The sequence below is a fragment of the Gracilinanus agilis genome, chromosome 3, assembly GCF_016433145.1.
Source record: "Gracilinanus agilis isolate LMUSP501 chromosome 3, AgileGrace, whole genome shotgun sequence".
NCBI lineage: Eukaryota > Metazoa > Chordata > Mammalia > Didelphimorphia > Didelphidae > Gracilinanus > Gracilinanus agilis.
The window spans coordinates 409,669,260-409,682,525 of NC_058132.1; the positions used below are offsets into that span (position 1 = coordinate 409,669,260).

A 13,266-nucleotide genomic window follows, 5' to 3' on the forward strand; every position below is an offset into this window, starting at 1 on the left:
TGTTTTCTCAGTTCTCATCCTCCTTGACCTTCCTGAGACTTTCTATATTGTCTGGAGTCAGCATGGAGTAGTGGACAGGGTCCTGGACTGGAAGTTAGTAAGCACTGAGTGCAAATCCTACTTCAAACACTTAATAGCTGTGTGACATCCATGTCTTGCCTCTTTTGAACTATTCTGGGCCCTTTTCTCTTGCTCTTATCTTTTTCTTAGTGACCTCCTGAGCTCACATAACTTCAGCTGTCATCACTATGTAGATATCTTACAAATATCTCTTTTTCTCTCTTCCTCCCTCTCTTTCTCTCCTTTACCCTTTTCCTAATATCTTTTTTATAATCCTCAGCCTTCTCTCCATTCACACAAGAACCACCATAGGTCAGACCTTCATTACCTCTCACCTGGGCTACTCTGATATGCCCCTCCTAACTGATCTACCTGCAATTCAGCCTCTCCTTGCTCTAATACAATCTCACAGTGCTGCCAAATTTGATGTTCCTAAGTCACAGTCCTAACCATATTACACCTCTTTTCAAAAAGCTTCAATGGCTTCCTATTGCTTCTAAAATAAAATGCAAACTTACTTGTCATTTGAAGCCCTTTCCAATCTGGCACCAACTTCTCTTTCCAGATTGATTTGACATTTCCCCTTTTACATACTCTATAGTCTTACCAAATTGAACTTCTTGCTGTTCATCATTCATGATATTATATCTCTCATCTTTATTCCTTTGCATAGGAATTTCATTATAATTTACTTGTCTAGGAATCCTGAAATCCTCTCCCTATTACTTCCCTTCACGGCTCAACTTGAGTGCCACTTAAAGCCAACTTCTGGGGCCTTAACTGCTTTTCACTGCTGTTAGGACTCCCTCTTTCCCCAAATACCTTTTTATTTCCATTATCTGTGTTCATTTTGTTTTCCCCCAGTAGAATGTTTCTTGATGTAGAGAACTGTTTAATTTTATACTCTGTAACCTCAGTTTATAATAGGTACTTAAAAAATGTTTATTGAATTGACCCCTGGGGCAAATCACTTGGCTAACTTATATCATCAGTAAAATGGGGATAAGAATAATACCTGCCTCACTGGGTTTTTAGGAGAATCAAATGAGATAACAGACAAAATATTTTATAAACCTTAAAGCACTATATTGTAATAACTAGCATTTTTATAGTGCTTTAAGAGTTGTAAAGCTTTTTACATGTAATCTCATCTGATCATCACAAGAACTCTGTGAGAAAGTTGGCATTATTATCCCTATTTTATAGATGAGGAAATTAAAAATCAGAGAGATTGAGTGACTTGCCCAGAATCAATTACATTAAACAAACATGAATTATATAAATGTGAGCTATTATTATTATATTTTGTTGTGGGAAATGAATATAGATTTATAAGTAAATCCTCATAGGTCCTCAATTTGTCTATAACAATCTTATTCTACAAGATACTGTTGCTCTTTCACTATAATTTTTTTGTTTTATTTCTTTCCCAAAAGTTTTGTAAAAATGAATTACAAGTGAGAAACCCTTTACAGTTATTTTCCTCCCCTCTTCCAAAATGTAGGTTAGTTTTGTTGCTATATTCATTTTATAAATTAGTACAAAGGGTAGGGTAAACACAATGAGAATTAGAGAATCTGAAAAATGTGTCTAATTTTAATTATCTTTTTAGTGTGTGACTTTGAGAATTAATATTTTCCTTTTGTGTAACCTTTCCAAGAAAAATCTTTTTTCCCCAATATGTTTTAGCCCTCTTTGTTATTAGTACCATGGTGATAATATATCAAATAGTAAGGAATGTCAATAGACTGATAAAGTACTGGTGTGTGGTCCCATTTTCTTGAAAATTTTAAATTTCTTACACAGGTTCAGGGCTATGATTTGATAATTTTTGTGACTTTTCAATGCACATCTTTTTTCCTTACCAATTGGGAAGTAAGAAGAACAATTGTCACTAAAAACTCCCGCTTTTCCTTAGTTATATGTGGAATTTGCTCCCTAATATACATCCTGCAGCTCTCATTAGTGTAAATGTCTGTGTTCGTGAGAATTAAGTTCCAATACCTAAGACAGATTTTGTCCTGGTTACGCCACCAATTATTTTACCATGCTCAAAAATAACCTTTTAACTCTGTACTTCAATTTTCTGATATTTAAAACAAGATTAATACCTGCTAACTTCTCTCCAATCATCACTGAAGAAAGAAAGGCAATGGTAGGTGAATAGGATTGAGGATCATTTTGTATTTGTCTTTTTTTTCGTGGGTTTGATGGCCAGAGAATTCATAACTTTAGCCTATTGGTGATGAACCTCTACTCACATGTAAATGAGGTGGTGGTCCTAGGAAAGTAGATCTAATTGATGTTTGATATCAAAGCCTCTCTATGATTATAAACAGGATGATATGATCATAGAGCTAAATCTGGAAGAATCCTGAAAAGCTATCTAGTCCATTGGTTTTTTCCCCCCTAGATCCTATAGGACCTTTAACTTGTTTTTTCCCCCCTAATATTTTGATAATTATATTTCAATATGATTGGTTTCCTTGGTGATCCTGTATGTTTTATTGTTTCATACGTAAAAAAAGTTTAATTCGAAGCAGTTAATCTTGGAAGAAAATAATGATAAATGGCTTTTTATACTTACAGAAGAGTTCGCTCTGGCAGTGGTATATCTGTTATAAGCTCTGTATCTGTAGACCAAAGGTTACCAGAGGAACCAGTGTTAGAAGAGGAACAGCAACAGCTGGAAAAGAAATTACCTGGTGAGTTGGTCTTTATACTTTAGTTGTGCTACATTATCTTTAAAAGTATGTCTTAAAGGAGGGATGAAACCTTAGTTGAGGCCCTCATCATTCCTGTTTGGACTATTGCAGTAGGCTTTTAACTGGTCTTCCCAATTCAATTCTCTCTTTACTACAATCCTCCAGTCACCTGCCAATGTGACATCTTTTTAAAAGTATAGGTATGTTCATGTCACTCTCCTGCTTACTAAGCTCTACTGGTTCCCTGTTACCTTCAGGATCAGCCAGACAAAGCTCTTCATTATCTGATCCTTTCTTAATTTTCAAGTCTTCTGTACTGCATTCTCTTCCATTAACTCTGGTTGCCCAACACTGGCTTGCTTGCAGGTCTTCACATGGCACAACATCTGTCTTTGTGCCTTTGTACTAGCTGTCCCTTGTGCTTAGGATGCTGTTCTCCACTCCCATCATTGTCTCTTTGTTTTTCTGACTTCCTTCAAATCCTACCTTCTCTAAGAGGCCTTTCCCACTTCCCATATCCATCTACTAATGCCTTCCCCTCTCAGTTGTGATCAATCTATTCTCTATGTATCTTATATCTCTCTAGCTATTTATAGCTCATCTCCTTCATTAGAATGTAATTTCCTTGCAGGCAGGGACTTTGGTTTTTACCTTTTTTATCTTCAGTACTTAGTACAATGTTTATCATATAGTCGCTTAAATAAATGCTTATTGACTTGATTTGGCTCTGGAATGAGAGGATCTGAGTTTAGATCTTCCCTCTGATACTTAATACTCATTTGACCTGGAGAACTCATTTAATCTCCTGAGGCTCCATTTTCCTCATCTGTAAAATAAGGGGGTTGGATTATATATAGTCTCTAATATCCCTTCTAGCTCTAGCTCTATTATGATATGAATAGAGAGACTTACTCAAAAAATCTACAAAATACATAAAATATATATGGGACTTGACCAGATATATAACTACAATTCAGGACATAAAAAAATTGCATAATATTTTTTAAGGACATGAAATTGCTTATAGTTGGGCTATATTAATATATTTAAAGTAATGACACTTTTTTAATTAACTTAAAAATTTAGTATTATACTAAGTATATTACCAGTGGGATAATTCACAGATTTAGATGAATTATTAACAGAATTTGCTTAGAAGAAATAAATGGTCTAGATTTTCAAAAGGCAAAATGAAAAAGAAGAAATAGTACTTCCATACCTCATTACTCTATAAGGCAGCAATATAAAAACTATTTAACTTAGGTTAAAACAGAGAAAAACACACTACATAAGAAAGATTCAGACCCAGTCAAACTCAAGAATCACACAGTGCTTGATATAACTGAAATTATACATTATTTGGTGGATAAAGTCAATATTTTGTTAGGAATTTCTAGGAAAACTGGAAAATAGTTTGGCAAAAATTAGGTATATACTAAAAGCTAACAGGATACAAGTTCAAGATGGATAATATGCCCTGAATATAAAAAGCCACACTACAAAAAAATATTCAAGGAAAGGATAACAAGAACTTTTATAGCCATATATGTATATGGAGAATTATTAATGAAACAAGGGACAAAGTCAATCATAAAAACTAAAAGAGCTTATTTTGATTACATTAATGTGAAAAGGTTTTGTACAAATAAAAGCAACACAACTGGCATAAGAAGGAAAGCTATTAACTGAGAAAGAATTCTTTATGTCAGATATCTCTGATATACCAAGACATATAGGGAACTATAACCCACATATATAAGATCAAGGGCCCCACAATAGATAAGACATTTTCCTTCTTTCCTGTTCCCTCACCTAAGCTGGGTACCTGTTTCAGTGTCCCTATGAGAGAGACAGGGGAGTCAATTAAAATATAGAGGGTGGTAATCAATTTATGTAGCATGAGTCTTCCTATGTGATTTTGTGCCTAAATTCCCTGACCATTTCCATTGAATTAGACTTCTTAGAACTTCTGATTAGTTAGTGGGCCATCAGTTAATACAAAGGAAAATTGTGTTAATGTATGTGGCTTGAATTTTTAACTCCTCTGACCAAGTCCAGCCTCTAAAGCAATGATTCCCAAAGTGGGTGCCACTGTCCCCTGGTGGGTGCTGCAGTAATCCAGGAGGGGTGGTGATGGCCACAGGTGCATTTATCTTTTCTATTAATTGCTATTAAAATTTAAAAAAATTAATTTCTAGGGAGCTAAGTAATATTTTTTCTGGAAAGGGGGCAGTAGGCCAAAAATTTGGGAACCACTGCTCTAAAGTATGCTACAAGTACAGTGAACGGTTTAACATTAATTCAGGGCGTTTTGTTCGATATATTGAGATGCCTTAGATTTATGAGATGGTTCAGCAAACAATGACTAGGTTTTTTCTGACAAATAATCTCCTTGTTGAGGCTATTACAATTTTTATCCTTTCACTCTTCAACTACAGACTTGGTAGGTATCACTCATTGTTTCTGCCCCTTACCTCCCATTTCCTCACCTTCACTAATGTCTACTCTTCTATGTTCTCTCACAAAAGATTGATTTATAGGAAATCAGTTTGAATTTATTCATGCAGTATTGCTTCAACTTGCCTACTTGCCCTTAAAAATTTTTTTTATCTATTAAAATTCTCAAATTTCTAAGTCCATTGTTTTTTTTTTTTTTTGCGAGGGGTGGGGTAGCTCTTGAATGAACCCTTTTTTAATCCAGTAGATCAAGCTCTTCCTCTTTTTTAGTAATATGTCAATTTGAGAAAATTGTTTTCATTATTTAGTTTTCTGCATCAATGAATTATCTTGGATTTCTTGTTTAAGGTACCTGCAAATGAATACTCTTCACCTTGTTATATACTTGTTGTCTATGACCTTTGGTATCTTCCATTTTTTTAAACGCAAACTTATTTTCTAATTTTTTTTTTTTTTTTTTGCTATCCTTCTCTTTGCCCACCTTTGAATTTATGTTGCCTGGTAGCTAAGTATTCATTAGCTAGTTTTGAAAGATCTTGTAAAATTCTTCATAGATTTTCTTTACCTCTCCATCCTCTGCAGCATATATTGAAGCTTACATATCAATTATTTTCACAGTGGTCTTTTGTTAGTGCTCATTATAAGCCCTGCACAATGACATGGCCAAGGGTTCATTGAAATGATTTTTATTGCCTTTGAGTACAAGATCTGGCAAATCTTTTGTTTATTTCTCCAAGGAGAATCTATGAACTTGCCTTCTGTTTAGCTCCATTTTCCTTTTGTTTTTTGGTGTGATCACATGTAATATCAGTGTAGTTACTTTCTTCTGATAATATGCCAGTACATGTTGGTCACTAGACCTCACATTCAGAGTAAGTGTGAGTCTTAGCACCCTCTATTAAATATTAAACTACTGAATGCTGTAAATAAAATTTATACACTTCCAATTTTAATTTCTGTGTATTCACAGAAGGCATTCAGATATGATATAATGTGGCATAGTGGGTAGAAGGCTGGCTTTGAAGTCAGGAAACTCTGACATGTCACTGAGCGTGACTGTGGACAAATCACTAAATATCTCAGTATTTTTGACAAATCCCTGAGATCATTATTTATAGATAAATTATCAATCTATATTATTATATACTTTCCCCTATCTGATTAGTAACCTACACTGATGAAATCACATGTCAAACCAGTTTTAAAAATAGTAATTGTGGGGCAGCTAGGTAGCAGCACAGTGGATAGAGTATCAGGTCTGGTGTTGGGATCATCTGGGCTCAAATGTGGCTTTAGACATTTCAAAACTGTGTGGTCTTGGGCAAATTAACCACAATCGCCTAGTCCTTACCACTCTTCTGCCTTGAAAATGATACTTAGTATTAAGATAGAAGGTAATGATTATTAAAAACTATATTTATTGAAAGATATTTTGTTTTCCTAATTACATGTAATAACAATTTTCAATAAATGTTTTCTGAAATTATAAAGTTTTCATTTTTCCCACTTTCCCTTCCTTTGCCCCTCCCCAGAGATGGTAAGCAATTTGATCTGGGTTATACATGTGTTATCATGCAAAACATACTTCCATATTGGTCACTGTTATAAGAGAATATTCCTATAAAATCCAAACCCCAAAATAAAATGACAAACTAAAATGAAAAATAGTGTAATTTGATCTACATTCTGACTGACAATTCTTTCTCTAGAGTTAGAGAGCATTCTTTTCTTAAATCCTTCAGAATTGTCTTGGATCAGCATTTCTATACATTTCCAACAAAGTTTAGCAGCAAGAGGGTAGAAAGAGAAATTTCATTTAAAATCATCCTAGACAATATAAAATATTTGGGAATCTGCTTGCCAAGCCAAACAGGAATTATATGAGCAAAATTACAAAACTTTTCATACAAATTACATGAGATCTAAACAAACAACTTGAAAAAAGTTAATTGCTCATGGGTAGGCTGAGCTAATATAATAAAAATGATAGTTTTGCTTGCCTAATTTATTTATTCAGTGCCATGCCAATCAAACTACCAAGAAATTATTTTATAGAACTAGAAAAAAATAAGATCCATCTGGAAGAACAAAAGATCAGGAATATAATATCAAGAAAATTAATTAAAAAAAAAGTGAAAGAAGTTGGCTTAGCAGTACCAGATCTTAAACTGTATTACAATGCAGTAATCATCAAAACAGCTTGGTACTGACAAAGAAATAGAATGGTGGATCAACGGAATAGATTTGCGTACTGACAAAGAAATAGAATGGTGGCTCAACGGAATAGATTTGCGGTGAATGACCTTAGCAATCTAGTGTTTGATGAACCAAAAGATTCCAATTTTGGGGGTAAGAACTTAGTATTTGACAAAAACTGCTGGGAAAATTGGAAAACTGTAGGGCAGGGGCAGCTGGGTAGCTCAGTGGATTGAGAGTCAGGCCTAGAGACGGGAGGTCCTAGGTTCAAATCTGGCCTCAGACACTTCCCAGCTGTGTGACCCTGGGCAAGTCACTTGACCCCCATTGCCTACCCTTACCACTCTTCTGCCTTGGAGCCAATACACAGTATTGACTCCAAGACGGAAGGTAAGGGTTTAAAAAAAAAAAAAAACAAAAACTGTAGGGCAGAAACTAGGTATAGACCAATGTCTCAGACCCTATACAAAGAAAAGGTCAAAATGGGTATATGATTTAGACATGAAGGGTAATACCATAAGTAAATTAGGGGAACATAGAATAGCATACCTGTCAGTTCTATGAAGAAGGGATGAATTTATGGCCAAATGAGACAGAGAATATGACAAGATATAAAATGAATAATCCTAACTATATTAAATTAAAAATTTTTGTACAAATAAAATCAATGTAACTTAAAGATTAGGAGGGAAACAACAAACTGAAGAAAAAAATTTACAGCAAATTTCTCTGATAAAGGTCTTATTTCTCAGATCTATAGAAAATTAAGTTAGAGTTATAATAATATAAATCAACCAAATTGACAATTGGTCAAAGGATATGAAAAATCAGTTTTAAGAGGAGGAAATCAAAGCTATCATATGAAAAAATACTCTAAATTATTCTTGCGAAGAGAAATGCAAATTAAAACAACTCTGAGGTACCACCTCATACCTATCAGGTTGGCCAATAAGACAGAAAAGGAAAGTTGGAGGGGATATGGCAAAATTGGTACACTAATGCATTATTGAAGTTGTGAACTGTTCTAACCATTTTGGAGGGCAATTTGGAATTTTACCTAAGGAGTTTTAAAACTGCATATTCTTTGATTCAGTAATACCACTACTAGGTTTATATCCCAGAGATAAAAAAAAGAAGGGGTAGGAGCTAGGATCCACTTGTCCAAAACATTTATAGCTGCCTGTTTTGTGATAGCAAAGAATTGGAAACTGGATGTCCATCAATTGGGGAATGGCTGAACAAACTGGTATATGATAGTGATGGAATACTATTGTTCTACAAGAAATGATGAGAACAGCATGATTTCAGAAAAAGCTGGAAAGAATTGAGGCAAAGTGAAGTACACAGAACCAAGAGAACATATTCAGTAAAAGTAATACTGTGAAATGACCGACTATGAATGACTTAGCTACTCTTTGTAATACAAAGCTCCAGGACAATACTTGAGGACTCAAAGAATGCTATTCACCTCAGAGAAATAAAAATTGAGGTCAGAATGCAGATTAAAGCATACTATTTTTAAATTTAGCTTATTTGGATTTTTATTTTGATGTTTTGGTTTTATGTGAGTATTAATACTCTTGCAATAGTGAATAATATGGAGATAGGTTTTTCATGATAATGCATGTATAACCCAGATCAAATTGCTACCATATTTGGGAAGGGCAAGGGAAGTGAAAGACGGAGACAATTTAGTTCTAATAACTTCAGAAACTTATGTTGAAAACAGTTAATACATGCAATCTTTTAAAAAATTTAAAATAAAGAGAATTGTCCTGGACTGCTGAGTATTGTTGAGAGTATCTAAGCCTTTCACAGCAGATCATTCCACAATATTGCACTTCCAACTATTACTACCTTTGTGGCTTAGTATAAATCATTCATCTTTTCTGGACCCTTCAGGTTTTTTCATCTATCAAAGTAGATTGAACCAGAAAATAATAATGATCACTAACATTTACATAGCATATTAACATTCTGCAAAGCATTTTACACATGATTTCATTTAATCCTTACAACAGCCCCATGAAATAGGTGCTATTATAATTCTTATTTTATACATTGGGAAACTGATGCTGAAACTCATCGCTTTAAGTGACTTGTTCACTTGTTTCACTTATGTCTAACTCTTCATGATCCCATTTGAGGTTTTCTTTCCAAAGATACTGGAGTGGTTTGCCATTTTCTTTTCATGCTCATTTTACAGATGTGGAAACTGAGGCAATCAGGGTTAAATGACTTGCCCAGGATCACACACCGTGTAAGTATCTGAGGGCAGTTTTGAACTCAGGTCTTCTTGATTCCAGGCCCGGTACTCTATCCACTGTGCCACCTAGAGGCTCATGACTTAACTTAGTAACACAATGCCTGAGTTATTCACTATCCACCTAGATGTCTCAAAAGTATCTCTTAGATATCTTTTCTAGCTCTTACTATGTGAGCACATTAAAGAGCTTCTTTGGTAGTTGTCAAATTTTCAATTAATAGTGACAATCCAAAAAAACTGAAGCAACTTTAGCAGTAGCGTCTTTAAGTTACTTCTGTTAAGCAGGTCCTACTCTTTTATAGTTTTGATATTATGTTCCATATAGTTATTTTAGTTATCTTTCTTTTGTTTAATGAAGTTTGTTAAATTGAAAACTATTTTCAAATTTACTGTTTTTTTTTAAAGTGACATTTGAAGATAAAAAACGTGAAAATTTTGAACGAGGTAATCTGGAACTTGAAAAGAGAAGACAGGCTCTCTTAGAACAGCAGCGTAAAGAGCAAGAGCGCTTGGCACAGCTTGAACGGGCTGAACAGGAAAGGAAAGAAAGAGAACGTCAAGAACAAGAGAGAAAAAGGCAGGTGGAACTGGAAAAACAGCTGGAAAAACAACGGGAACTGGAACGTCAGAGGGAAGAAGAGAGGAGGAAAGAAATTGAAAGACGTGAGGTGAGTGGCTCTACAATTTTCTTTCAGTGTGGCTTGGTTTGTGAAGTTAAATAAAATTTAAAGATACCATGTATTTTACCTATTGAAAAAAAGCCAAAAGGATTCTTTTTTCCCATTTTTCTTCTGGAGTCATGAAGCCAAAATTGGGTTCTTTGTTCTCAGAAAATTTCAATATTTTCAGAATAAATTATTTTATTTGCTGACAATGTGTAGTACCCCTTCATATCTTAGTAGGTGATTTTCAGTCATTACCAAAAAAAAATTCATACCTAGTGAGTTTTCCATTGTTTCAAAAAATGACAGCCAGAAGCCAGCCATATTCTAATTAGATTAGTAGGACCTACCTTGTATTTTTTAAATTTTAATATATTGAAATATCTTGTATTTCACTGGTATAGAACCTATGATTCTAAAATCATCTCCACATTACTAGAGGCAGCAATGTAGGACTTTAGTGGAGAATATATAAATATAATTTTTAAATTTACTTATATAAACACACATACACATATATATATCTTTATACACAAGTGTGTGTGTGTGTGTGTGTGTGTGTGTGTGTGTGTGTGTATGTATGTATAAAGTACCGAGCAGGTGATGTATTAAGCACTTAAAAAAAATATCTCGTTTGATTTAGCCCAGTAACATACTGTATTACTAGAGAATTGGTTTAAGATTGGAGAAGCTCATTTCTAGGCAGGGTTGGTCAACAGAGAATTACTATATTGGAACCAACAGCCCATAAAGATCTAGGGAGACTTAAAATGTGTCGGTGTTAGTAATGTGTGCAGTGATGAAATAGAGCTCACTGGACATATGTACAAATGTTTGTATACATATGCACATGGATTCATACAAACGACATACACAATAAGTAGTAGATCTTAACTTTCAATCTGAGGAACCAAAAGTCTAAAGAATCTTCTTTTCCTGAGAGTAAACATAGGATATTTTTGTGTAGATTTGCATTGTGGAAAGAATTTTTGATTTTGCTTGAGAGAACCAAGATTTTATCATCATTCTTTACCTTTGCCTTATAACTTCTTTGGGATTCAGTTTCATTTTCTGCCAAATGAAGAGTTTGGACTAGATGTTTCTTCTAGTTCTAAATCTATGAGTCTGTTATCTGAGCCAATTATGAAAAAGACTTGAAAGTTTGAAGAGAAGATATAGTTTAAGTTAAGAATAGACTTTTGTTTAAGGGACTCATAAATCTTTCAAACTTGCAGTAAATTAGTTTTTTAAACCCATAAAACCTAAAACTTATACTACTGCACAGAGATTTCTCTTACTTGATAAGTACATCAGGAAGCAAAATTGTTAATATTTTATGATCCAAAACCACTCTTTGTTTGCTCAGTATCAAATATATAAAATTTATGAAGACTTAATATCTTGGGGGCAGGTGGGTGGCTCAGTGGATTGAGAGCCAGGCCTAGAGATGGGAGGTCCGAGGTTCAAATTTGGCCTCAGACACTTCCCAGCTGTGTGACCCTGGGCAAGTCACTTAACCCCCATTGCCTAGACCCCTTACCATTCTTTCTGCCTTGGAACCAATATACAATATTGATTCCAAGATGGAAAGTAAGGGTTTAAAAACAAAGACTTAAGTTTTTACTGAAGCTTGAGCAAAATATACCAATAGCTTCTAATTTTATGCTGATACAATTGTATAATCTAATAAATCTAATTGATTGCAATACAAATTGCATGCAAATATCTGTTTCATTTATTTACAATGGAAAAACAACATTCAATATTCAAGAGAAATGCATTTTTTCTTGCTCTACTGCATTTTAAAGCGGTTTTTCTACATGTTCACAAAATTTATATATGATATTTTAGCCAGGTTTGAATACTTGGTGAAAAATGACTTCTGAAAATGGAGTTGATATTGTGAAATAATATCACTGGAAAGAAAACAAATCTCTTTCTTCTCCCCTATTCCCTCTACCTCTTTTCTTCTTTCCTTTTTCTGTCCCTTTCTCTACTCTCTCTCTCATTATATCTTCCATTCTTTCCTTCTGCCTCTTTTGTCTCTTTCAAATCCGGCTCTCTGTTTCTCTGTCTCTACCTTCCTTTCTTACTTTAAAATATAGGCTGCAAAAAGAGAACTTGAAAGACAACGACAACTTGAGTGGGAACGGAATCGAAGGCAAGAGCTATTAAATCAAAGAAACAAAGAGCAAGAAGACATTGTTGTTCTGAAGGCCAAGAAAAAGACTTTGGAATTTGAATTAGAAGCTCTAGTAAGTGAAGTTTTATCATGCTTTGATAATTGTTCTGAGGGAAAAGTTGCCGAGGAATTTTTTTGGCAAGTCAAGGGCTACATTTCTTTAATTGACAAACTTTTATTGATAGCACTGAGGAGCTCATATTCTTATTGGGAGATACTATTACTTCATGGATGAATAAATATAGAATATATACAAAATAAATACAAAGTGATTTGGAAGAGTGATGCAATAACCAGTAGGTGAATTAGGAAGGACTTTTTGAAGGAAGTGACACTTGCCGAGCTTGAAGGATTCCAAAAGGTAGAGGTGAGGAGGGAGAGCATTCTAAGAATGGAAGATAGTCTGGGCACAACCATGGAAGGCCATGCATGGGGAAACTCACTGAAATCACTTCTGGTTGGAGTATGGATTATACTGACAGAAAATAATCTGTAATCAGTAACAGTAGCTATTTTTTTTGTGAATTTTTTAGAATCATTAAATTTTTTTTTTAAACCCTTGTACTTCGGTGTATTGTCTCATAGGTGGAAGATTGGTAAGGGTGGGCAATGGGGGTCAAGTGACTTGCCCAGGGTCACACAGCTGGGAAGTGGCTGAGGCCGGGTTTGAACCTAGGACCTCCTGTCTCTAGGCCTGACTCTCACTCCATTGAGCTACCCAGCTGCCCCAATAGAATC

At 34.5% G+C, this 13,266-nt stretch overlaps 1 protein-coding gene across 1 annotated transcript in view; it reads left to right on the plus strand.

The window, feature by feature from the left end:
* The window catches only part of ITSN1 (intersectin 1), a 289,966-nt gene that overhangs the window by 100,031 nt on the left and 176,669 nt on the right, over positions 1-13,266 (plus strand). The window contains exons 11-13 of the mRNA XM_044670233.1: positions 2,650-2,765; positions 10,090-10,352; positions 12,452-12,601. Of these exons, the coding sequence (XP_044526168.1) occupies positions 2,650-2,765; positions 10,090-10,352; positions 12,452-12,601 (529 nt within the window). The remainder of the gene's footprint in view (positions 1-2,649; positions 2,766-10,089; positions 10,353-12,451; positions 12,602-13,266) is intronic.